Source organism: Engraulis encrasicolus, chromosome 19 (assembly GCF_034702125.1).
Source record: "Engraulis encrasicolus isolate BLACKSEA-1 chromosome 19, IST_EnEncr_1.0, whole genome shotgun sequence".
Classification (NCBI taxonomy): Eukaryota; Metazoa; Chordata; class Actinopteri; order Clupeiformes; family Engraulidae; genus Engraulis; species Engraulis encrasicolus.
This window is the reverse complement of record NC_085875.1, coordinates 41739770-41763769: the sequence shown is the minus strand read 5'-3', so window position 1 is coordinate 41763769 and position 24000 is coordinate 41739770. Positions and strand designations below refer to the sequence as shown.

The 24000-nt window shown below is 44.4% G+C and overlaps 1 protein-coding gene across 5 annotated transcripts in view; it reads right to left on the bottom strand.

Annotated features, from left to right (window-relative positions):
- evla (Enah/Vasp-like a) overlaps window positions 1-24000 on the bottom strand; it is a 72257-nt gene that overhangs the window by 28842 nt on the left and 19415 nt on the right. For 2 of the 5 annotated variants that reach the window (XM_063184459.1, XM_063184465.1), the window contains exons 1-2: window positions 19336-19747; window positions 2262-2430 (exon numbers count right to left, since the gene is read on the bottom strand). In XM_063184459.1, coding sequence (XP_063040529.1) covers window positions 2262-2430; window positions 19336-19427 — 261 coding nt within the window. In that variant the 5' untranslated portion in view covers window positions 19428-19747. Of the gene's footprint in view, window positions 1-2261; window positions 2431-6815; window positions 6892-19335; window positions 19748-24000 lie in introns of those variants that run through there. The other 3 variants (XM_063184463.1, XM_063184460.1, XM_063184461.1) reach the window with 2 other exon arrangements.

The following is a 24000-nucleotide window of genomic DNA, read 5'->3' as shown; positions in this document are numbered from 1 at the left end:
AACCACAAGCTCTTTTGATCCTGTTTCATGTTGAATCACTGAATCAATTTCGTAACATGATGAGCTTCACCTGCTGTGGACACCACAGTTCTCAACCAAATTTGTGTGTGTGAGCACAATGTGCATATGTCTGTGTGTATCATTACGTACTGTACTGTATGTGTGCATCCGAGGTCACAGCATCAGTGTAACCGAGGTCTTGCTGTGCAGTCCGTCACACAGGACTCGAACTCACACCCTCACAGCAAACTCCAGGCATGGGAGACAGACAGGCTAACTAATGAGCTGAAAGATAAGGCCGCTAGCTCAGCCACCAGCACATCTGTATGAGGCTTCAGGGAGGAGATGTATTACAGTTTTTCTCCATTGGTTTTGTACATTTCTCACAACAGAATAATGATTCTCAAAAGTCTTTGTTCAATTGTGACTTCCTGGTGTTACCTGTGCACATGGTCAAATCAGTTTCTCATTGTTTTCGGCATATAGCAAATGCTCTCGTCCACCATGCCATAGCTGTGTACAATTCTCAGTGATTTCGTACATTATCAATTGCTTTTGTCATATCACTCAAAAAGCTTTGTCACTGAATGCATGAAACTATCTCAATCTTATCTGATCAATGTAATATAAAACTGAATTTACAACATTTCCCATCCAATATAAACAACATTTCGCTTCAGAAAAGATCCTCAAGAGTGTACTATTCAATTGACAACATGAGAAATTGATTTGACTAGCTTGTCCATACACTATGACATAATGACTAACCATTCTGCTGGTGCTGATACGTTCATTGACACTAAAAAAATTGGTTTTGAAAGAAAAATAAGGGTTTTGAGCAAGAGACTCGGTTTTGCAGGTTATCCACCGTGTTTTGCCATTTGTTAAAGCTGTTTTGAGAATGAATATTATGTTTTGCAAATTGCGAGAGAGATTCGAGAAATGTACAAAACCAATTGAGAAATACTGTAACATTCTACTGTCAAAGGGCCTATACTGCAAAGCTGGTTCAGGATTAAACCAGGTTAAGGAAGCCCCTTAATGCACGCCGTACCTCCTGCCTACCTTGATGTAATATACGGTGTACGGTGTACGATGTAATGTACGGTGTAATATACATTGAAAATGAACTACCGTACTATAGTACTACACTACTATGACAGTGCACAGGGCCTTTAGTAATAAGTTATGACTTGGTCATTGCCATTCTGGTAACAGCTAATTTATAATGCCGTGTCTTAAGGGGTTAAGAGGTAAATCATCTGAAGAAAATGAGGACTCCAGGCTCTTCTTTTAGATGATTTACCTGTTAATTTAACCTGGTTTACTCCTGAACCAGGGGTCCGTATCTCGAAAGCGTCTTTGCTAACGACGGTAGCAACGTCCTTCGTAAGAGCGACTCAACTCCCTCTCAGCAGCGACGCTCACCACTAAATCCAAGGGAACGGTAAGACGGTCTTAAGACGGTCTTAAGACGGTTAGCAACGACAAGAATCGAGAAACTGACCACAGCATTGTAGTATAGGCCCAAACTCTGGTAGTGTGCAGCTGTGTGTAAATTGAGATCCTATGATGAGAAGCGCCCAGGGCTACACCACCCCTGGCACCCCACCCCCACTATAGCCATACCTAGAGGGGGAAAAATCGCTTATAAAAATGTAAATAACAAATGTTTATAACTCCTGATAAAACAAGGCTAATATCACATTATCATTGCAATAGTGTGGTAATAGCGCGGCAATAGCATGTTAATAATGCATTGGCGATTTTCGCAACGTTGCCCGGTTGGCCCTCCCCTCGTGGTGTGTGTGTGTGTGTGTGTGTGAGTGTGTGTGTGTGTGTGTGTGTGTGTTTTTAACAGAATACAGCTCTGCTCTCGCAAACTACTGGCATTGCGCTGCCACAAGAACAGAACAAGGAAGTAGCGAGACGACCAATCATAGTGCCTTTTTGTCTGCGTACTCCGCGTCCGTCCGACGGATAGTTAGAATTTTTTCGAGGCGCTAGACGACGGGCGCAGAGCCTCTGAGAGGGGGGCGTGGACTCGCATAGACAGAAAACGGACGGACGCAGATTCTATGCGAGCGAAGCATAAATCTAGCTTAAGTGTGTGTGTGTGCGTGTGTGTATGTGTGTGTGTGTGTGTGTGTGTGTGTCTAAGTGTGTGTGTGTGTGTGTGTGAGTGTGTGTGTGTGTGTGTGTGTGTGCGCGCGCGCACCTACAAGTGTGTGTGTGTACATGTGTGTGTGTCCGTATCCCACCTGCTGGTCCTGCAGCTTGACCCCCACCACTCTGAAGGTGTTGTTGGCCGTGTTCTGGTAGATGTTGATGCGGCTGAAGCCCTGCTGTCCCGGCTTGATGGGCACCCACTTCTTACTGCTGTCGTCATACACCATGACCGACGCCCGCGCCTGGCAGATACTCTGTTCACTGCGGAGCAAGAAAGACAACATACACACCTTTTAAGCAAAAGATCAGGGGCGAATTAGACAAACACACACCTTTCAGGCAAAAGTTCAGGCCTGAAAAATTACACACACACACACACACACACACACACACACACACACACACACACACACGCACGCCCACACACACACAGATACACCTTTTATGCATAAGGTCAGGGGGTGGGGGAGACACACATGCAACGATCAGGGGTGAGAACCCACAAACACACAGAGACACACACACACACACACACACACACACACCTTTTAGGCAAAAGGTTAGCGGTAAAGAAAGCCCCAACAAATACTCTGACATCTCACATCACATTAGACAAAAGGTCAGAGGGGTCGAACACAATGGCTGAATCTACATCATGTTAACTTGCTCTTTGAACAATGCATAGCAAGGGAACAGAACATTGTGGCACACACCCTGTGCAGTGAACTATTGAACTTCCTACACCTAATGCACTATTACAGCATTAAAATAACAGTTTGTTACTCATTTGGTAACTATTGCCTTTATTTCTCATCAGTAAAAATGCCTTTAAAAAAGAAAACTATGTCTAAATGTTGCATTTTGTTATGCAAGTATCATAGTCCAATGCAATAACATCTGCCAGGACAATATAATCCATGAATCCTATGTTATAATGAAATTGTAGAGGAGAGTAGAGTAAAGTAAAGTAGAGTAGATTAGAGTAACTTCATCTATTCCAAAGGGAAACTTATGTATCAAGCAACCTACACATAATACACATTTCAGAACTGATCAAATATATATTCGTCATCACACACACAAACTATGCTGGCTATAACCCTCCAAAGGCCATGATGCTACCAAACTCCCAACTGTAAGTACCCTCTTCTCTCTCCCTTGTGCTTACGTAAAGGGTTGGGCAGCAGTTGGGAACCCACTGGGACTGGGCCTGGCACAGGGGAAGTGGCGACCACAGGGAAACCAATCCACTCAGCGTCTAGACTCTAAATCAAGTGCCTGCCTCGGCGGGCTCGCTGTGGCACCCACTGGTATTGTAATGGCACGAAATGGCACAGTAAACAGGCAAATGAGGCTAGTAGAGAGGGTAAAGATAGATAGATAGATAGATAGATAGATAGATAGATAGATAGATAGATAGATAGATAGATAGATAGATAGATAGATAGATAGATAGATAGATAGATAGATAGATAGATAGATAGATAGATAGATAGCGCATATGAGTCATGCCACGAGAAGCTAAATGATGGAGCAAGGCCTTTCTGAGACCTGCTCGCCTGCTGATAGGCTGATGAAAGACACAGGGATTTAATCACAGGCCCGAATTCCAGGCCTTCTTTAAATAATCACCATTTAAAACACACACCCACACCCACACACACCCACCCACACCCACACACACACATCTCATTTAGCAGAAAAATCTAGAAGAGGCAGTTAGCACTCAATATGAGGCCTGTTTCTGTGAAGGGTTTCCATGGTGATCTCACGTGAGGTGACAAAGTTATGAGCACCGTGTGAAGGAGATGTGACAACACTACCTGTCAAGCACTACAATAAAGGCAGCGCTACTGTAGTAAAAAATATATAATACCCAATGCAGCTAAGGTCATCTAAAATTTGCTCTGAGGGGAATAGAGCTTTGTCAAATAAGGTGATATGATTGTGAGCATACATGCAATACCTCAACAAATAACCTCTTGTGCGTCTGGTATAGCCAGAATGTGAAAGACTACATTGGGATGTGCAAGTTAAGAATATCTGCAATGTTTTTATTGCATAAAGCCTTTCCAGATCGCAGCAAAATATTTCCCAAATGGAATGGTGAGTAATTGGAGGCTACGGATAAAATGAAACTTTCATTACGCTACAATAGGACATGGCAAGTCAAGTCAAGTCAAGTGTACTTTATTGTCAAAAATCTGTGGAACAGGGTTAGCACAGCAGTTTGAAATTGCGTTTGACCAGTCTTCAATCAATAACCTAATACACAATTTTCCTACTGTAATGTAAACTTTTCCAGGAGATGTGATACAAATAGGTAATGACGCACTTCCATATGACTGACGTCAACTGCATATTCCGCGTATATGAATTATAACTAGGGAGGAGTTCTGAGTGTGTTGGGGGAAATTTGACTACAGTGGTTCATGCCACAGCATATACTGTACAGTAGGCTACAGCTGTTTTGCTTCCTGTGTAAAATGTGGGGCTTAAAAAGGTCGATTCAGCATGCAATAAAAAGCGAATTTAAGCAGAGCCATGATAAGCGTAGCAAAAAAAAAAAGATCCTTCATTGTATTTCTGATGGTGTGATGAATTCTTGGTTTTGGCATTTCGTCAAATCTCTCCCTCTCCACGGGCCTCAGGTATAAAGCTTGCTTACGCAGAAAACCTCTACATAACTTTTCACACAAATGTTTGGACGCACTAAGACTTGACATAAAAAAGTGTAAGTGCACTAAATTTCACTTTAAATGAGATGTATAGCGACAATGTGACCTGTTAATGCACAGATCTGCATCTGCATTTTTTGGTGCGCATGTATCTTTTGCAGAGTTTTAACATACGCAAAATTCAGTAGGAAATCCCCTTAGTCTTAGCACATAAGGCCTCAGTGCTTTGCTTTTCCCATTGACATGCATGTTGTCATGCTGGAGGGGAGGGAGGCAGGAAAGACTTCATATGGAGGGGACTACAGCCTAAAGCCTGTAATCAGAGTCTACACCCCCCACCACCAGCATCATGCGCTCTCCTCACTCTGTCCATTCATATATCTGCTGCTGGGCAGAGGCAGAGCCAGTGTCTTTCCCACGCAGGCGGTGGGAGCATCTCTGATGCTGCGGTGCTCCTCTCTGATCACTGCTCGATCCCCACGAGCTTAACCACATAGCCACAGATCAGGGCCACACACTCTCACACACACACACACACACACACACACACACACACACACACACACACACACACACACACACACACACACACAATCTCTGCACACAGTCTCTGTCTCTCTCTCAGACACAGATACGTCAACTGAAGTCATCTGTTCGCCACTTAGGGTTTGAACCCGCAACCTACCAAGTCAACGCTCCAGTTGGGGCATGGGAGGAAGCACGATACCACTGAGCTAAAGGACCAGACCAATAGCTCAGCACTACTGATACTGTATGGTTTACTAACGTTCTACCACCGAATTCTGCGTACTAGTTGACATCCATACGCACACGCGCGCGCACGCACACGCACACACACACACACACACACACACACACACACACACACACACACACACACACACACACACACACACACACACACACACACACACACACACAAACACACACATACTTTCTCTTTCGCTATCTTACGCACACACGTCTTGCTCTTGTGTGGAGCCCAGATTAGAGATTGCCCAATCTGAAACCCGCAATCACACTCGAGCCCCAAGACCCCGAAACAAAGCTAACCACCCGCCCTTTTGCCCATCAACTCCCTTCCTTTCTTCCTTCCTTTCTTCCTTCCTTTCTTTCTTTCTTTCTTTCTTTCTTTCTTTTTCTCTTCCTCACACGCACGCACGCACACACACACACACACACACACACACACACACACACACACACACACACACACACACACACACACACACACACACCCAACACGCACACACACACACACACACACACACACACACACACACACACACACACACACACACACACACACACACACACACACCTCGCCACTGAAACCAACAAGCTCCACCACACCCACTTCACCACCTTCACCACCACCCTCTCCTCTTCTAACAGACCAAACGCTCCACAGATGACAGGAGAGGGCACCCCTAAAGATAGACCGAGCCGCTTAGTCTCAGCCACAGACACAGGACCTGTGGTCACGCTGCAAAAAATAACTTCACCAGCATACAAAACAACACACCACCACCTGAGACGTCAATTGGAACGAAGAGTGAAAGTTCATCTTTTGAATAATTATTTTCACAAACTAAGGTTGGCTCACACATTGATAGAAAGATAGAAAAACAAAACGTCTATACATACTTCCATTTGGGTCCACACACACCTGATTCAGCACCTGAACATCTGCAGCACAACAATACTCCTTGCATCCATTTTCTCAATTGGCAAAATAACGCAAAGTAGTGACAGTACTACATTACTACACACAGTAGTAGACACGGTATAATAACAATACTACATCAGTAAATCACTACCATCAAGGCTGCTACAATAAACTACCTGTAATTACCATCAGTCCTCGCTTACTGACATACTTCAGTGACTCTGTCAACATCATTTAACGGCTGTGACAGTACTGTATATAAAATAAATTTAACTCACCCTGTTTTTGCTGACATTTTGCCTGCATATAAAACACTGCAAACCTTGTGCAGACTTATTACAACAGTGGGTTGCCACAGCGAGCCGTAGTGCAGAGCGATAATAGTTAACACATTCAAGCAAGTGTCGGCATCCCTTCAAACCACACATTACTGAGAGAGGAAGCATAGAAGAGCACAGGAAATGGGGCCGCTCTAATACAGAACATTATGATTACTTTTAGTTTCATACCTTCATTCTAAGATGTAATAAAAAATATAGGACCTAGTGAGGGAAATCAACTTTGCTTTGCTTGTTTTCGATTTACATGCAAGGTCCACACGACGCAAACATACTACAAACAAACTAACACATATAATTCTGTGGCAAATAATGCCCTTGAAGACCAAGTTTGATGACATGTTTTCTGACCACTGACCAAAGTTTAATATTTTTTTTTCATGGTATTCGTTATTATGTATTTTTTTTGTCTGAGTGTTTGTGTAGGCTGTTATTCATATAGGTCATGGAAGACTGGCGTGGGCCTTTCATAAACACAATCTGTGTCACCTTCCATTTATCTATGCATTGCTTACACTGTGACACATAGTAGAAGATAGCAGAAGACAGGTATGTGTGTACAAATAAACACCACCATATCATGTGATACTAATAGTTTTAACACCGACACCCTGAAGGTGATGAGGGCTGTGACAGGGAGGATGTTGGTAATGTGTGAATAAGCATGTGACTATTCACATGCACACATGCCATGCCATCATGCTGTTCTAAAAGAGCTTTAGTAGCTTCACTTGCTCCTGCCCTGGCTTATCTTTTATAAATAAATAGTACACACATACTGCCTGCTCTATTATAAATAAATAGTACAAACATACTGCATGCTCAATTATAAATAAATAGTACACACATACTGCATGGTCTACTATAAATAAATAGTACACACACATACTGCATGCTCAATTATAAATAAACAGTACACACATACGGCTATTATAAATAAATAGTACCCACATACTGCTGCACGCTGTTCCGAATGTGTGTGTGTGTGTGTGTGTGTGTGTGCGTGTGCTTTTGTGCCTTTATTATTACTGATATTAATGAGGAAGTGTGGGAGGGATAGGAAATGAGTAGGGAGAGAGAGTCAGGGAAGGACTGGCAAATGACCTGTGCAGGAATTGAACCCAGCTCGTCAGCATAGTGGTCCAGTGCCCTACCGTTAGGGTACCACGGTAGGGTCTTGAATGTAATACTTTGTCTGCAATCTGTTTGCTTATAGTAACAAAAAAAAACTATTCTCTCCTTTCCTCATTAGATAAAACAGGTATCCAGTATGACTAAGATCCCATTGATAATCTTTCTTATTAAAGACTCTAACCCCATCTCTTGCAGTCATTGCGCCCACACACCAGTTTCAGTAATAGGTTCATCTTCCTTCAGCTATCCAGGGGTGCATTTCTCGAAACCATAGTTGCTAGTTATGTTAGCTACGTTGTTGTTTGCAATGCAATTTCCCATTGACAACTACCTAAGTTGCTAACTGGCTAACAACTACGCTTTCAAGAAACGCACCCCAAATGAGTTTCAGCCTCTACTCTCTCCTCTACCAAGGCCTAGCCTCTGCAGTTCCATGGATATGAAGAGAACCATTTTAAGCACACTCCCTGCCATGCATGTAACACTGTCCTGAAAAAAGCAGTGTGAAGAGTGACCGATGCACCACCATACTGGCTATCCTGTTAATGCACTTGACACAAGTTGCCGATTCAAAACCATGCAGCCACAGCAGCCAACAAACAAACAAACAAACAAATACATAGATAATAAAAACTAACTCTGGCTAACTCTACTCACCTCTAATCGTGGGTACTAACCTGCACTACTTCTCATAGGTCCTCCACGATTTTTCTGCTCTCTATCTGTTCTACATTACTTGTATACGGCTGTACTCTGTGCTGACCCCTTACTCTGTACTTACTTGAATGTCCTCCTTGTAACTTGCTTTGGTCAAAAGCGTCCACTAAATGTAATGTAATGTAAAAGCAACTCTGACGACCACAACCAGCTATTATAAATGCATCTGGTATACCGTGTAAACACAGAGAGTCACCGGCAGCGGCCAGGTGTGGGGCTGTCATCGGAGGAAGGCACATGTCCCCTCCCAGGGTCTGACAGATTCACTCCCAGTGTTTGACAGGTACAGTCCCAGAGTGTGACAGGTCCCCTCCCAACATCTGCACATGTGTCACCCCTCATCTCTCTGCCTCGAGTCTCCACCTCTCCTGAACGCCGGCTTTCGGATGGCATAGAGTGTTTCCCAACCTTTTTTGTCTTGTGTACCCCCTAAGCATTTTCATTGTGGTATGAGTACCCCCCAGTCAAGTTATATATCACTTTCTCTATCCCAATGTAACTATGCTCCATACATTTGTCAAAATTACATTTTTCCAAGTACCCCCTGCAGTGTGCTCACATACCCCTAGTGGTACACGTACCCCTGGTTGGGAAACACTGGCATAGAGGCTGTAATCTGCATAATTGTTCTCTGTCAACTTGGATATCATGTCAAAGTTCAAGTATTCTGCACCTGTGGGGAGAACGGTGATGCACTGCGGTATTATGCCGTACTACATACGGGCCCATTGCCCATGGGGAGCCAGGTTTGAGTCCAGCCTGGGTCATTTCCCAACCCAACCCTGTCTCTCTCTCTCCCAAGCATTTCCTGTTATCTATCTACTGTCCTATCTAATAAGGGCATTATTTGTGGATAATAAGTGGATTATTTAATTAAATTGATGACTATTATTAAATATTCTTGGAAACTGAAACCACTGTTATTCAACACAGCTATAGCAGCAACAAAAAGTTGAACTGGGAATCTCCCTAGATTTTCCCTGTCTGTGGCCATCAGTTCCCCAAAAACTTTCCTTAATAGGATGTATGTGGTATTTCATAAAGGGCTCACAATGCAGGCTTTGTCCTCTTAGCCTTCTGGCAAAAATGGGACGTGACAACCTAATTGTTCGCGTCTGAGTATGTAATTTCTCAGATAATGTTTATATGAATAATTAGAACCCCAATTAAAGCTGGACTGGTTACAAAGCCTTAATGGTGGGAAAGTTTAGAGGAAGTTTGAAATATAAAAAGTGGAAACATGCATATTTGGTCAGATGGCGGTGGCCATGAAGTGCTGGTTTCTGTCTAGCGCTGCGGCAGCATCGGCAGCATCGGCAGCAGCCGCAGCGATGGCAACTACTCCACTGGCTTGTGGTCTGGATAACAGCGGTGGCGATGGTTCTGTTGGTCTCCATCCACAATGCTAGACCTTTGGCGTCTGAAAACGGCAGTACCCTGTACTGCACTTTCCACAACTGAGTCATGCATAAGAGAACACAGTTTCCTCTCTCTCTCTCTCCAAACACAAATTAACTAAACATTTCGGCTTGGGTGGAGGAGGAGGCAGCCAACACCGCAATGCTGAATCGATGGCAGGACATCTAAAAATAAATACTTTTTTTTCCCTGACAGCCCTTATATGCTTCCTCGTTTGCAGCGCATCACTGCAAAGACTGCAGCACTGTAAAACACAGTGACAAGGGCGTCCAACGAGCCTCACTATGGACAAGCAAACAATGGCAGGTAAGTCAGCTAACGATGCACCCCAGTTGCCCTTGCAGTGAGTCCCAGCAGTGCATTGACAGCATGCCTTGGCTCACTTCTGGTTGCTGCTGCAGAAAAAGCAGGGAGGGGGAAGAAATGCCATCTTGCAGCACATGATTTTCTATGCTGGATTTTGCCAGGCGGGCACAAAGAATGAAGATTTGTGTCACGTGATCTATGCTGTGCTCGCATTTTCTTCTTGGGACAGGGCCAATGGCAATGTGAACTGCCACAGGCAGGCTTGCTTGCTTGCTTGAAAATGCATCAGAAGTAGAAAGCTAATAGGAAACAGTGTAATATGATAGCATTACTTTATTCTAATCCACGGCAAAGTTAAGTAGCAGCATAACTGTGTCTCGCTCAGTTGGAAACACATTGAGCTTGATGGTGTCTTACAAAGCCAAAGTACAATGACTACATAACTAGGCACAAACTCAGAAAAAGCCTTCAAAGCCATCATACTACCCAGCCCAATATATCACAGACATAATAACATGTGCATTTACCCGCGTAAGTCCTTTCTTATTGTAAAACCAGAGATCAAACATTCAAAAATGGACAAAGTCTAAAATCATGTTGGAAAAATGCTGCCACGTGCTGCCTATTTGCCAAGTACTGCCTGTGAAAAAGGTATTTGCAGCAAATAGTGAATAGGCCCACCTGCAACCCCATCTGCACTAGTAAGAGGCTACAGCCTGCGATAGGCCTATTTTTCTTTTTATCAGCTGAAGAATGGTGTCATAGTTGAGATAATTGTGGGTAAAGCTTAGCAACACCTTTAGCTTGCGTTACTGCATCTCTGCGTGCCCTAATCTGGCTTTGTCTGCCTAGCTGACTCAGAGCCCAACGGAACTTAAGTGGATTAATGCCCAGCTAGCTTTGTCATGGCAACATGGAGAAGAAAATATTCCCTTTTAATCAAAACACTGTCACTTGTTATTACATCAGGCTTTCAAAAAGCCCATAATAGCCCCATAACGAGCCCATTAAACTGCTTACACAAGTTCTGTTTGTGTCATATCTAATACTAACATTAAGATTGACATTCAGTGATAACATTGTGATTTTGTGGATAGACACGTCTCAAACATTTGTTGTTACAGTAACAATCAGATTTTCTGGTGGTCTGGTGCACGTGTGAACCTTAAAGGGACAGTTTGGTCAATTTCAACATGCAGTTGTATTGCTCACGCTACCCTTGACTTGTCAGTACCTGGTGATGACACATTTTTCGGCTCAGCCCTTTCCGAGATATGAGCAATTCTAATGGGGGCAGCGTTTGTTTACATTTTTAAAAAATGAAACATAGGCCAACTCCAAATATTTTCCCAAAAGGTACTGCTGTTTGCTAGTTGTCTGCTGATGTTTTATAACCTTTTGGATGTTTTTGGGAATAAATAAAAATGTTTTTTTGAAATGTAAACAAAGAGCTGCCCCCATTACAATGACCAGGATCTCGGAAACGGCTGAAGAAGAAGAAAAAAAAATCTCAGGCACTGACAAGTCCAGGGTAGTGTGAGCATTACAACTGCATGATGAAATTGACCAAACTGTCCCTTTAAGACCACAGTCAAAGCAAGCTGAACAGAGTGACAGCAACAATCAAGCTTTCTGGTGGCGTTTTCAGATGTGTAAACATAAGAAGACCACGGTCAAAGCAAGCTGAACGGAGTGAGCTGTTTAACATTCTCTTGGTTTCCTCTTAACACCCGCCAACCCCCTCCCCACCCCCACAGACCCCTGTGGTTAACAACATGTATATGGCCCTGCTGTAGTGTCACTCAAAACTTTACAGCAGCTCAGACCTGCTGAACCTTTTGCTATATATAAAAACTCCTGCAGGCATAGTTTGCATTTGCAGGCAGCAGTGTCGTATACCCTGAGACGAGCAGCATACCATATTCTGAAGATGACATCAGACAGAGCTCCCAAAAATACAACACAATGCTCTCACCGCATGTCTATAGGATGAGTTCTCATCCAAAACTCTTCAAGAGCATTTCTTTCTATAGCTGTTTTTTTATAGCTATTGCTATAATTTAAATGACAAAAATAGTCCATGTGTTGTTTGGTTCTGAGGGAAATACTATTTTAAATGTTTTGTTGTTGTTGTTGTTGTTTTACAGAATTTTGCATCGGAACTCTTCATATGCATCTCACAAACATAGAAACAGGTATAGCATTAATGGACTTAATTCTAGTAACAATGTTGGTTGGAAGCTAAGAGTTCCTCAAGCACTGTGATCATTCAAGTGTGAGACAGAAAAAAAGACATAGGGTTGAACCCTTTATGATCATCTCTAAATCCTCTATGATTATGTGTTGGTCTAGTGACCCAAGAAAGATGCAATGCTGATGCACTGACTGCCTGCAGTGAGTTTACTTTGTGAGAGCACTTTACTTTCTCTTACAGACCAGAGACTAAGAAAGAGAGAGAAATGGAGAGAGTGGGTGAGAGGGAGAGAGAGAGAGAGAGAGAGAGAGAGAGAGAGAGAGAGAGAGAGAGAGAGAGAGAGAGAGAGAGAGAGCACCTCTGGGTGAACGTGAGTGCATTACTGTGTAAGGGCGACCTCGTGGACAAAGCTGGATGAAGGAGGCCGTATCGCAGTGAACACAAATCGGACTGAGACACACTATTCAGAGCAAAAGCATCTCTGCCTGCACTCTATGCAAACACAAGCAGAGCAAAGACACTATCTTGCTTTTCTTTCACGCTGCCATTCTTCACTCCATCTTCACTTCTTTCCTTTCTTTTTCTACTCGCAGTTTTCCCTCACAATCTTCCTTCTTTGTTTCCTTTTCCGTTTCTCACAATCTTTCCCCTAAGCGACGTCCAGCCAGGGCTCCATTAGCAAAGTGCTTTTTGACAGGGGCTAGAAGAAGCCTGGAGCCTGGCTGAAGAGAAGAGAGGAGAGGAGAGGAGAGGAGAGGAGAGGAGAGGAGAGGAGAGGAGAGGAGAGGAGAGGAGAGGACCAGAGAGGAGAGGAGAGGAGAGGAGAGGGAGAAGAGAAGAGAAGAGAAGAGAAGAGAAGAGAAGAGAAGAGAAGAGAAGAGAAGAGAAGAGAAGAGAAGAGAAAGGAGAGAAGAAGAGAGAGGAGAGAGAGGAGAGAAGAGAGAGAAGAGAGGAGAGGAGGAGAGACAGGGTTGGGTGGGAGGGGGCCGAGCCTGAACTGAACTGACCTGACTTGGTGCCATTACAGACAGGAAGGCAGACCAGGCTACGCCAGGGCTGATTTATTGTAAAGGTATCGACCATTATTAAGCTGTTAGATGGATAAACGACCAATTTAGTCACTCCACTGCCACAGAGTTCAATTGTGACAACAACACCATTAGCAGCTGTGGCATCAAAATTAGCTTCTTGGGCCAAGCACGCTTATGGCACTGTACGTACATGTGCAAGGAATATCACTCGAGCAGATGTTAGCTCTCTACACACGTACAACATATAATATGCAGTAAATAGAACTCAATACTCAGCGGCGCATTATACAAGCTGTTATTATATGGTAATTCAGAGACTGGGAAAACAGTCCGTCCGGCGTTGCCCGGGTGATGTGGAGGTCAGAGGGCTTTTGTTAGGTGGCGTGATTGTTTGCAGAGGCGTGGGGGCCGTGGAATGTCCGTGAACACGCCAGACTCACCTCACTTCCCCGGCTACATAAAGCTGGTGGCCCTGTGTGCTTAGTGGGCATTTCACTCACCACCACGACCCTTTCACCTACTTACATATTTAGCTGCAGGCCAGGGATCAGTCTGTTGTAGCAGGGCTTTGTATATGAGGCGATATGCTCATAAACCCTCTAGATGTGCAAAAGTATCTCTCTACTCCACTACTAATGCTACGGTATAGTACTGCAAGAGTGGAAACTCATCCATTAAATAGACGTGCGCATATGCACACATGCTAAAAGTATAAGCGAGCGGGCATACACACACGCACATACGCGCAGATGCATATGCACACGTACACGTACACGTACACGTACACGTACACGTACACGTACACGTACACGTACACGCACACACAAACACAAACACAGAAATAGAAAATATGAAACAAAGAATTATTGTATTAGGTCAATGCCAGTAAATAATCCGTTAGCTATGATTTTTCTGTCATACAGGCCTGCTTTGGGAATGGGTATTTCTGTTTCAAAATGGCTGCACGAGGTAAACCAAAGGCAATTCCTTTTCTGGGCAAGTAAACAGAGCAGAGATCGCTCTGACTATGGTTGCGCTCTGTGGCATTCTTTTGGTGAGCAGGAGCCACACAGTGTAAGAAAGCATGAAATTGGAGTTGTGTGATCATACGCAAGTTCTTTCCTAATTTGTGGGTAATGTAAAACAGCCAGGACATCTTTCGCTTTCTTCATACAGCGCATCTGTCTTGTCCCTTTTTGTCTTCTGCTCTCTCTCTCTCTCTCTCTCTCTCTCTCTCTCTCTCTCTCTCTCTCTCTCTCTCTCTCTCTCTCTCTCTCTCTCTCTGTCTGTCAGTCACTCAATCTTAGTCTTTCATTTCCATGTATGATTCTCTATAGTTTGTAGAGTTTGCATCTTTGTCCCCTTTAATTCTCGTTTTTGTTAGTGTCTTACGCTAGTCCTGTTTTGCATGCAATAACATGTCACACACACACGCACACACACACATGCCACCAAACTCCATGCTACTGCTATGATCCAGACTTCAGTGTGTATGTCCTGGTGACAGCAGTCTGTGACATTGTGGGACAGTGACCCACAGCAGCCCACTCTGGCTGGGACATTGATAAACATCATTGGATACAGTAATTAGAAAGATTGACAGCTGTCGCAAGGGTGACTGATTCTGACTGCACATGTACAACTCTGGGGTGAGTTTCTCAAAAGGGAAGTTGTTAGCCTGTTAGCAACTTCGGTAGTTGCCAATGGGAAAATGCATTGAGAGCAACAAAGTAGCTAATGTAGTAAGCAACTTTGGTTTCGAGAAATTCACCCCTGGTTTTCAGATCCAGACACCTCCTCATTTGAGCCATGTTTGGTTCAACCACTCAAACATGGACTCTTTCAATACTTAGCTAGACTGGCTACAGTAGTTAAGACTGGTACAATAGACAGAGTATGTGCTACAAGTGCAAGTACACAAGTGCAAGCACAGCCCCACACATGTGCTGATCTCTTGTAAAAACTCCAAAGCAAACTCTAAATTAGAAGGGGGGGATGGGGGGTATTTATAACCCCAGGCACAAATGGGGAAGTATCTAGAGGAAAGAAAGCTACAGTATGTTAACAGTAGTGGTGAACTCCAGTAACAGGGTAAAGCAGTGAAAGGCCCCCTGTAATTAGGGACAGCGAGGTGGGGGTGACGGTGGAATATACTGTATATGGGCAAGGCCTGTTTTTTTTCTGAAAGGATAAAACGACACTTTTTTATCTAAAAAAAGACATGAGTGCAGTAATACTTTTTGGTGGACTGAAGTGGAGAGCCTAAAGCCTGGCTCAAACTACACGACTATCGGCCCGATTCTCGGCTGAAAACCCCCCTTACGACAATCGGTGGAACGTTAACCCCCAGGACCATCACAAGCGATTGTCGGGCAAGATTTCCTGGTCGTGGCCGACATTGTAAGATAGAACTTTGGCAGCTGAAAGAGTCGTTGATCGCAAATCGTAGAAATCAAACCGTGTTTGATATTTGCGACTGGAAATAGAACGTGGGTCATTGTCTCTGTGGTTGCGAGCAGGGACCAGATTGACAGCTGCGATTCTCTTCTAGTGTGCAGTGCAACCCGACGTCAAAATTGGACACACAATCGGCCGTCGTGTAGTTTGAGCCTGGCTTAAAAGAGAGAGAGAGAGAGACAGGTGTGAGCATGAGACAGACAGAGAGTGCAAAATGAAAGACAAGACAGATAAAATAAAGTGGAAGACCGAGTAAAGAAAGAGAAAGAGCAAAAGACAGAGAACAAGACAAGAGAGAGAGAGAGAGAGAGAGACAGAGACAGAGAGAGAGAGAGAGAGAGAGAGAGAGAGAGACAGACAGAGACAGAGAGTCATAGACAGCGTTAGAGAGTCAGAGACTGAGCTATTATGAAAGAGCATTTGTGAGGGAGGGTGGATTATGGGGCGGCCTTCCAGGAAGTAGATCATTAACTCCACTAGTCTAAATTAAACAGCCTCTAATTTAGCAACACCTCTAATCTCAGCCCAAACCCACTGCACTGATGGATAGGTGTGTGGAAACAGTGGTGTGTGTGTGTGTGTGTGTGTGTGTGTGTGTGTGTGTGTGTGTGTGTGTGTGTGTGTGTGTGTGTGTGTGTGTGTGTGTGTGTGTGTGTGTGTGTGTGTGTGTGTGTGTGTGTGTGTGTGTGTGTGTGTGTGTTTGTGTGTGTGTGTGTGTGTGTGTGTGTGTGTGTGTGTGTGTGTGTGGTGGAAACAGTAGGGGAGAATTTTTAGGGCCTCTAACTTTAACAGAGGGAGGGCTTCTATGTTAGGGAAGGCTTTAACATCTCTGCCTTCCTTCAACCACCAACTATGAAACACACACACACACACACACACACACACACACACACACACACACACACACACACACACACACACACACACACACACACACACACACACACACACACACACACACACACACACACACAAACTTTCTCTTTCGCTATCTTACACACAGACACACACACGCTCACACGTGCACACGCACACATGCATAATAATAGATACATTGAATTCATTCACTGAAATTGATGATTTCAGTGTCTTTAGAGATAATGTGAGATACTTAAGTATTCCCAACCAAAACATACACAGTATGTGTAAAGAGGAAACCAGGCAGGCACAAAAAATAAAACCCCAGTCAATTTCCATGCTAAACTTCATTGTGGTGCCAGTGTAACTAACTACTCGAAACTACTATACTTGTAAGTGTGCCGAAAACAGGAAATCTCTTAAAACCTCCGTTGTGCGGGCTGCCGCATTTATGATGATCAGTGCAACAATACAATTTTAATCTGCCAACGTTAAGTCAATCCCCTCGGTCCAGGCGGACGGGCGGACCAGCACTTAACTTGGCTGCTGCTGCTGGATGCTACATCTGGCTGGCCTCAACCAACCCCCATCCCCACCCCCCTCTCACCATCCCCTCTAAACCCCTGGCAACAACTGGATAGAGGGATCAACCTATATGCACAACACACCTACCGCATGAAAGGAAGGAATATTTAAAAAGGTGATAGAAGGAAATGGGAAAGGAGAGAAGAGAGCGCTTTGAAATGGGTGGACGTGAAGAAACAGAAAGTGATGGATACAGAGAGAGAGAGAGAGAGAGAGAGAGAGAGAGAGAGAGAGAGAGAGAGAGAGAGAGAGAGAGAGAGAGAGAGAGAGAGAGAGAGGCAGACAGAGACGCAAAGGAGAAAGGCCTTAATGGTATTTTCTTGCTTCTAAATGTAGTCATGTGCTTAGATGGATGTTTCTGTTTTTTTTTTTTGCTGAAGTTGTGCTACTACCGTACTAGCATAGTAATGGACAGGATGATATGGAATGGAGAGTGAGGGAGAGGCAGATGGAGAGGCAGAGAGAGGCAGCGGGAACGAGTGAAGATAAAAGAGGGATGAGCGTGGGGAGGGCAAAGAGCATGCAAGAGAGAAAGGAGAAGGTTTGAGAGTGATGGGAGAGATGTGGACACTGATGGAGGGACAGAAAGAAGGATAGCGTGAGTGAAGAGAATGAAGAGAAATGAAGAGAAAACAGTGATGTGGAGAGAAATGAAGAGAAAACAGTGATGTGGAGAGAGAGAGAGAGACAGAGCGAGAGAGAGAGAGAGAGAGAGAGAGAGAGAGAGAGAGAGAGAGAGAGAGAGAGAGAGAGAGAGAGAGAGAGATCAACTGAGTGGAAAAGAGGCAAAGGAAAGACTAGACTTCATAACACCACAAAAGCCTCCCTATGGGCCCTGTGGTGTCCCATTCCATGGGATATAATGCACTTAACTTCACTCTGACCTACAAAAACACTTACTATTACTAGGAAGAACATTTCTACTTATTCTGCTGCGAGTATTATCCATAATACCACACGAGTGATTATAAATATTCTACCATAAAGCTCCCATATGTTGCAAACCGAGCTTTGCTGCGTGCACATTTGAGTGGGGGAAACAAACATGCGTTGAATGTATAGTATAAAAAGCATAACTGTAACACTCGCATGTGTGAAGTCAATGGTGAGGAGTTCAATTAAAACGTTTAGACGAGAGCGTAAGTATGACTCTGTTAATGAACCGCTTGTCTTTCTGAATTAGGATTGTGAGAGATCTCCAGTAGAGGGCTTGTAGTTATGGTCCGGAGAACAAGCAAGGCACTCAAGCCTTGTCTACAAAAGGCGCACTGATGTGCAAGACATAAACTATAGCCTTAAGCTACTGTACTCTTGCCTCAATAAGCTTTACACATAAAAGTTATGTACAAAAATGCCTTTTCTACTGTAGGCTAGTGTGTTCTTGGTTCTTATTCATCCTTTCAAGACGCTCTGACCAAAATATTCTATAAATAGCTGTTCCGTATTGCACAATACAAAAGTCATGTTGATTTCATAACTCTTTTGGAAATAAGAAGGAAATAAAATTAATTGAAGTAGGCTACAGTACGTGTGTGAAAAATGGCAACGTGTTGGGCTGCACACCCAATACCGGTGCATTACACAGACCTACACACACACAGACCTACACACACACACACACACACACACACACACACACACACACACACACACACACACACACACACACACACACACACACACACACACACACACAAACACACACACACACACACACACACACACACACACACACGAGAGACACACAAGAGACACCAACCTGACTTTGGAGCACCCCCTGACGTGCAGTCCAGAGTCGCTGATGCTCTGGGGCAGATGACACTGAGCCGGGTGGTAGTGCATCCTGTCCATGTCGTTTGCACACCTCCACCAGTCAAACAACCAGAACCAGCCAACCCTAACAACACCCTAACAAATGCACGCCTAGCACAACCAATTTCACAGTCTTAATTTGACACTCAGGTAGCAGGTCCAACGAGAAGAATTAGAAAAGGCTGTTGACTCGCTAGAAGTATTGAACGAACATTGCGAAAATGTAATATGGACCAAACACTAAAGTCTATCCACTCAAATGACCCTCTTCCTTTTTGTCTCTTTGCCCTACAGCCTTACAGCCTTGTCCTACAGTAACGTCTATGAACCCTGTCTCCAGTCGAGTCCAATGCAGCCCAATCCCGTCCAGTGCAGTAAGTAAGTCAGTCTGTCTGTCTGTCTGTCTGTCTGTCTGTCGGTCTGTCAGGAGTCTGGCAGTTCAGTGCAGCCCAGTGTCTGTCTGTCTGTCTGTCTATCTGTCGGGAGTCTGGCTTCTCCCACAGCTACACACATTAGCACCTCATCAGTCAGAGTGCTGGCAAGGCAAGCCTAACCCCGTCCTCCTCCTCTCCATTGAGTTTAGTCCATTAGCGATGCTGTTGTTCGAGAGAGCGTGCTCAGTTCGGTCGAGTGGGGGTGATGCGATGCTGGCACGGGTGTCTGCCCAGACAGCCAAAATGAGAGAAGAGCGAAGAGAGGAGAGACGAGAAGAGAGAGAGAGACATACACGCCACGCGGCTCTGGATGTAACTGAGAGCGGCTACTGTACACGGATGGGACGGCACACATCAGATGCTCCCTCTGTGTGTGTGTGTGTGTGTGTGTGTGTGTGTGTGTGTGTGTGTGTGTGTGTGTGTGTGTGTTGTCTGATCCAGTTGCCCTCTGAGTGCATCTGTCCTGCTTACCGCCCCGGAGGGGGATTACCTCACCGCACTGCCTAACCACCCGCACACACACACACACCCTTCCCACCCCCCACTCACACACACACACACACACACATGTACACACACGCGTGCACACAAACACACAAACACACAAACACACACACGCACACACACACACACGTGTACACACACTCTCTCTCACCCACACACACACACACACACACACACACAAACACACACACACACACACTCACACACATACGTACATGTACATGTCCACACACACCCAACCCCCCACCCACAGCTGTGATATGGGCGCTGCCTGGCTGCCTGTTAGGTTACCCCCCCCCTGCCCCTTCACCCCCCCCATCCACCCATCCACCCATCCACCCATCCAGCCCCTCCTATAGCCCGATCCTATTCCATTCCCATCATCCTCCACTCCTCTTCCGGTCTGGCCAAGGGCGTGGGCATTTGGACACAAAGACCCCCACCCACACATAAACACACACACAGCAGACACATACACATAGACACACACACACACGCATAAACACACACAGACATACACAAAGAAGAGAAATACACACACATGCACAAAGCATAGACACTAACACACGCACACATAGACACACACACACAAGCACACACACACACACACAACAATGTACAAGCAATATTACTGTCAACACCCTTTCAACACATCTTCTGACTCATCTCACTCTCACACGCACAAACGTTCACCCACATTATTTACACGCGTGATTCTCAGCACCATATACTACGCTCTGACTCACTTTAACCTTTCTCTCTCTCTCTCTCTCTCTCTCTCTCTCTCTCTCTCTCTCTCTCTCTCTCTCTCTCTCTCTCTCTCTCTCTCTCTCTCTCTCTCTCTCTCTCCCTCATTCATAAGCCTAACCTGCCAATGCAAAAATGTTTTGCTGCTTTTAGTTTTACTAGCAACAACAAAATGACGAAGAAAAAAAACAGCTGGATTTATGTGGATCTTAATTTTGTCCTCACAAAAAGAAAGGACCCCATTTCGGGCACGCACACACACGCACGCACGCACGCACGCACGCACGCACACACACACACACACACACACACACACACACACACACACACACACACACACACACACACACACACACACACACACACACACACACACAACCTTTACTGTGTCAATTGACTATGAATCTGGTCAGACACAGATTGGGACCACTATGGTAGTAGGTCCATACAGTATTGATCATGACTGGCCTGTGGCCTCCAGCCAGACCCATTAGCTGCAGTGTAGTGTAGTGTGTGTGTGTGTGTGTGTGTGTGTGTGTGTGTGTGTGTGTGTGTGTGTGTGTGTACGTGACGTGTGTGGGTGGGCCACAACCAGATAGTCGAAGACCCCATTCATAAGACCACGTTGACTGATGACCGACTAGGGTGCAGAGAGAGAGAGAGAGAGAGAGAGAGAGAGAGAGAGAGAGATTGCTGTGGGTTTGGTGGGGTGGTCGTGGGGGTTTGGTTGGGTGAGTGGGTGGATGGGTGGAGAGAGTCAGAATATTTGCGGTGCTGCGTGCATGTGTGTGCGTGTCTATGTGTGTGTGTGTGTCCGCCTGCATGCGTGTGCGCGGTGTTGGGTAAGTTACTTTTTAAAAGTAATTAGTTACTTTACTTAAGTTTCTGCTTTCAATTGTAATTGAATTACTTTACTCGTTCCTAAATTTAAAAGGTAACTCGTTACTTATTACTTTACATTTCACGGGAAAAAGGATTCCTACCAATGAACTAGCACACCTCATGATACACCTGCTTCCCCTGGTTGTAGGCCAGCTGTGTAAATAGCCTAATATTTTAATCTGAGCAAACTGTACTCCTATGGCATTTCTCATAGGCCTATTGTCACTTTCACATCTAAAATGCATTTCATGATTGCACTGTAGGCCTATTTATAGCAACAGTGTCAATAAATATCATCTAACATAGCGAGAGAGAATAGAATAGGATAGAAGACATTATTGTCATGCCCGCATGAAAATTGCCTTTGGTCTCACAGAACAAAAACAGAATGAGTAGGGTGAGGTGGCCATACCAAACAGAAATGTTGTAGGTAAGGACACTCTCTATTCTTCTTACCTATATCCTCTCCAAGATGTTGCAGCTTACTCCAAAGGCCAGTTTCCTGATTAAAAATAACTAATACATTTGATTGCCCTTTTTGCATATTGCATAGGCCTATTGCATTTTGCATCAACATTGTTATTAAGTATTCTGCCAAATGCAGATACTCCAACAATAAGCATATTTTATGATGTTAAAGATGATGTCTTGTATGCAGGTAGGTGTTAGGTAGGCCTCGGGACCAGAATATTTCCATTTGTGCTGGAAGACCGTTTGGCCAGGCATTTTTAAATAGCCTATGAAAAAGAATGTGGCCTCAATGCAATAGTGCTGCTCTGGCTTGCGCTGTCGTTCTCACGTTATTCCCAATTACTTGACTCGCGCTGGCTGCTGCGGCTGACGAAGCTACCCAAACTCTTTTTTTTGGTAGTGTATTTAACCAATATTTAATCGGTGAGCACAACAGAGGCCATGGCATTTGCGATATAGCATACAGCTTCATTTATGCATTTGTGTAACTGTGGACTCGGAATGGTTATAGATGTCTGCGCAGCAAATCACTTTCACTTTTACCTCCGCTGAAAAATGGTGGTGGAACTTCCAGTATTGCAGTATAGGGACACGTTAAGCACATCACAGCACAGTAGGCTCATGAAAAGTCCCAGTGAAAGACCTTGCATGCACGAGCAACAGCAGTCTGCGTGCGCACGCTTTCACCCACACCCGAGAGCTCGAAAAGGGATGGGGGAAAACAGCCCAGACAGAGCGCTTCGCGCAGATCTAGGACTACTAATATCAGCAAATCTGATATATCAAATTTCATTTCAAGGCTCAAATTGAGTAACGAGTAACGACTGTAACGGCAGTGCTGTAACGACATTACTGACATTTGAAGATAATGCGTTACGTCCCTACTGTTACTGCCAAAAGTTATTAAATTATGTAGGCCTAATTACGCTACTTAGTAACTGTGTGCGTAGGTGTGTGTGTGTGTGTGTGTGTGTGAGTGTGTGTGTGTACGCATGTCTGTGTGTGTGCATAGAGGATATATCTGAGGAGATGGGGTCAGGGGAAGGCCAGTGGAGCAATAGAGAAATCAGAAAAATGGAGTGTCAAAAACCACGCTATGTCAAAACGTATGCTCCCTCTCACACCTCACCAAAACACAACAAAGCTACCTATGCTTTGCCACAATATGTCCTTCTCTGCTGTACCTACTCCTTTAATTTAAGTATTGAGGCAATCAAAGTGATGCTTGTGTTAAAGTAGACAAGTAGGTACAAACTGGCTTTAGCCGAATAAGACATATAAAGTGTACACAGGCCTGGTCACACCAAGTACATGATGACATGGCAATATGACAATATGATGACATGGCAACCTTAGAGATTAAGACGTTTGCACACTTAGAATCCTTTTTGTTGTATTTTATTATCCTGCCATGAAAAAATAAAATACAACAAAAAGGATTCTAAGTGTGCGGACTTCTCACTCTGAAAACTACAGTTGGTCTTCGTCCTGCACCTTTCCCTGGGATGTGCACAATCCTCTCCTTCAACCTTAGAGATTAAAAAACCTCACTGACCGAATGTCCAAAACATCTG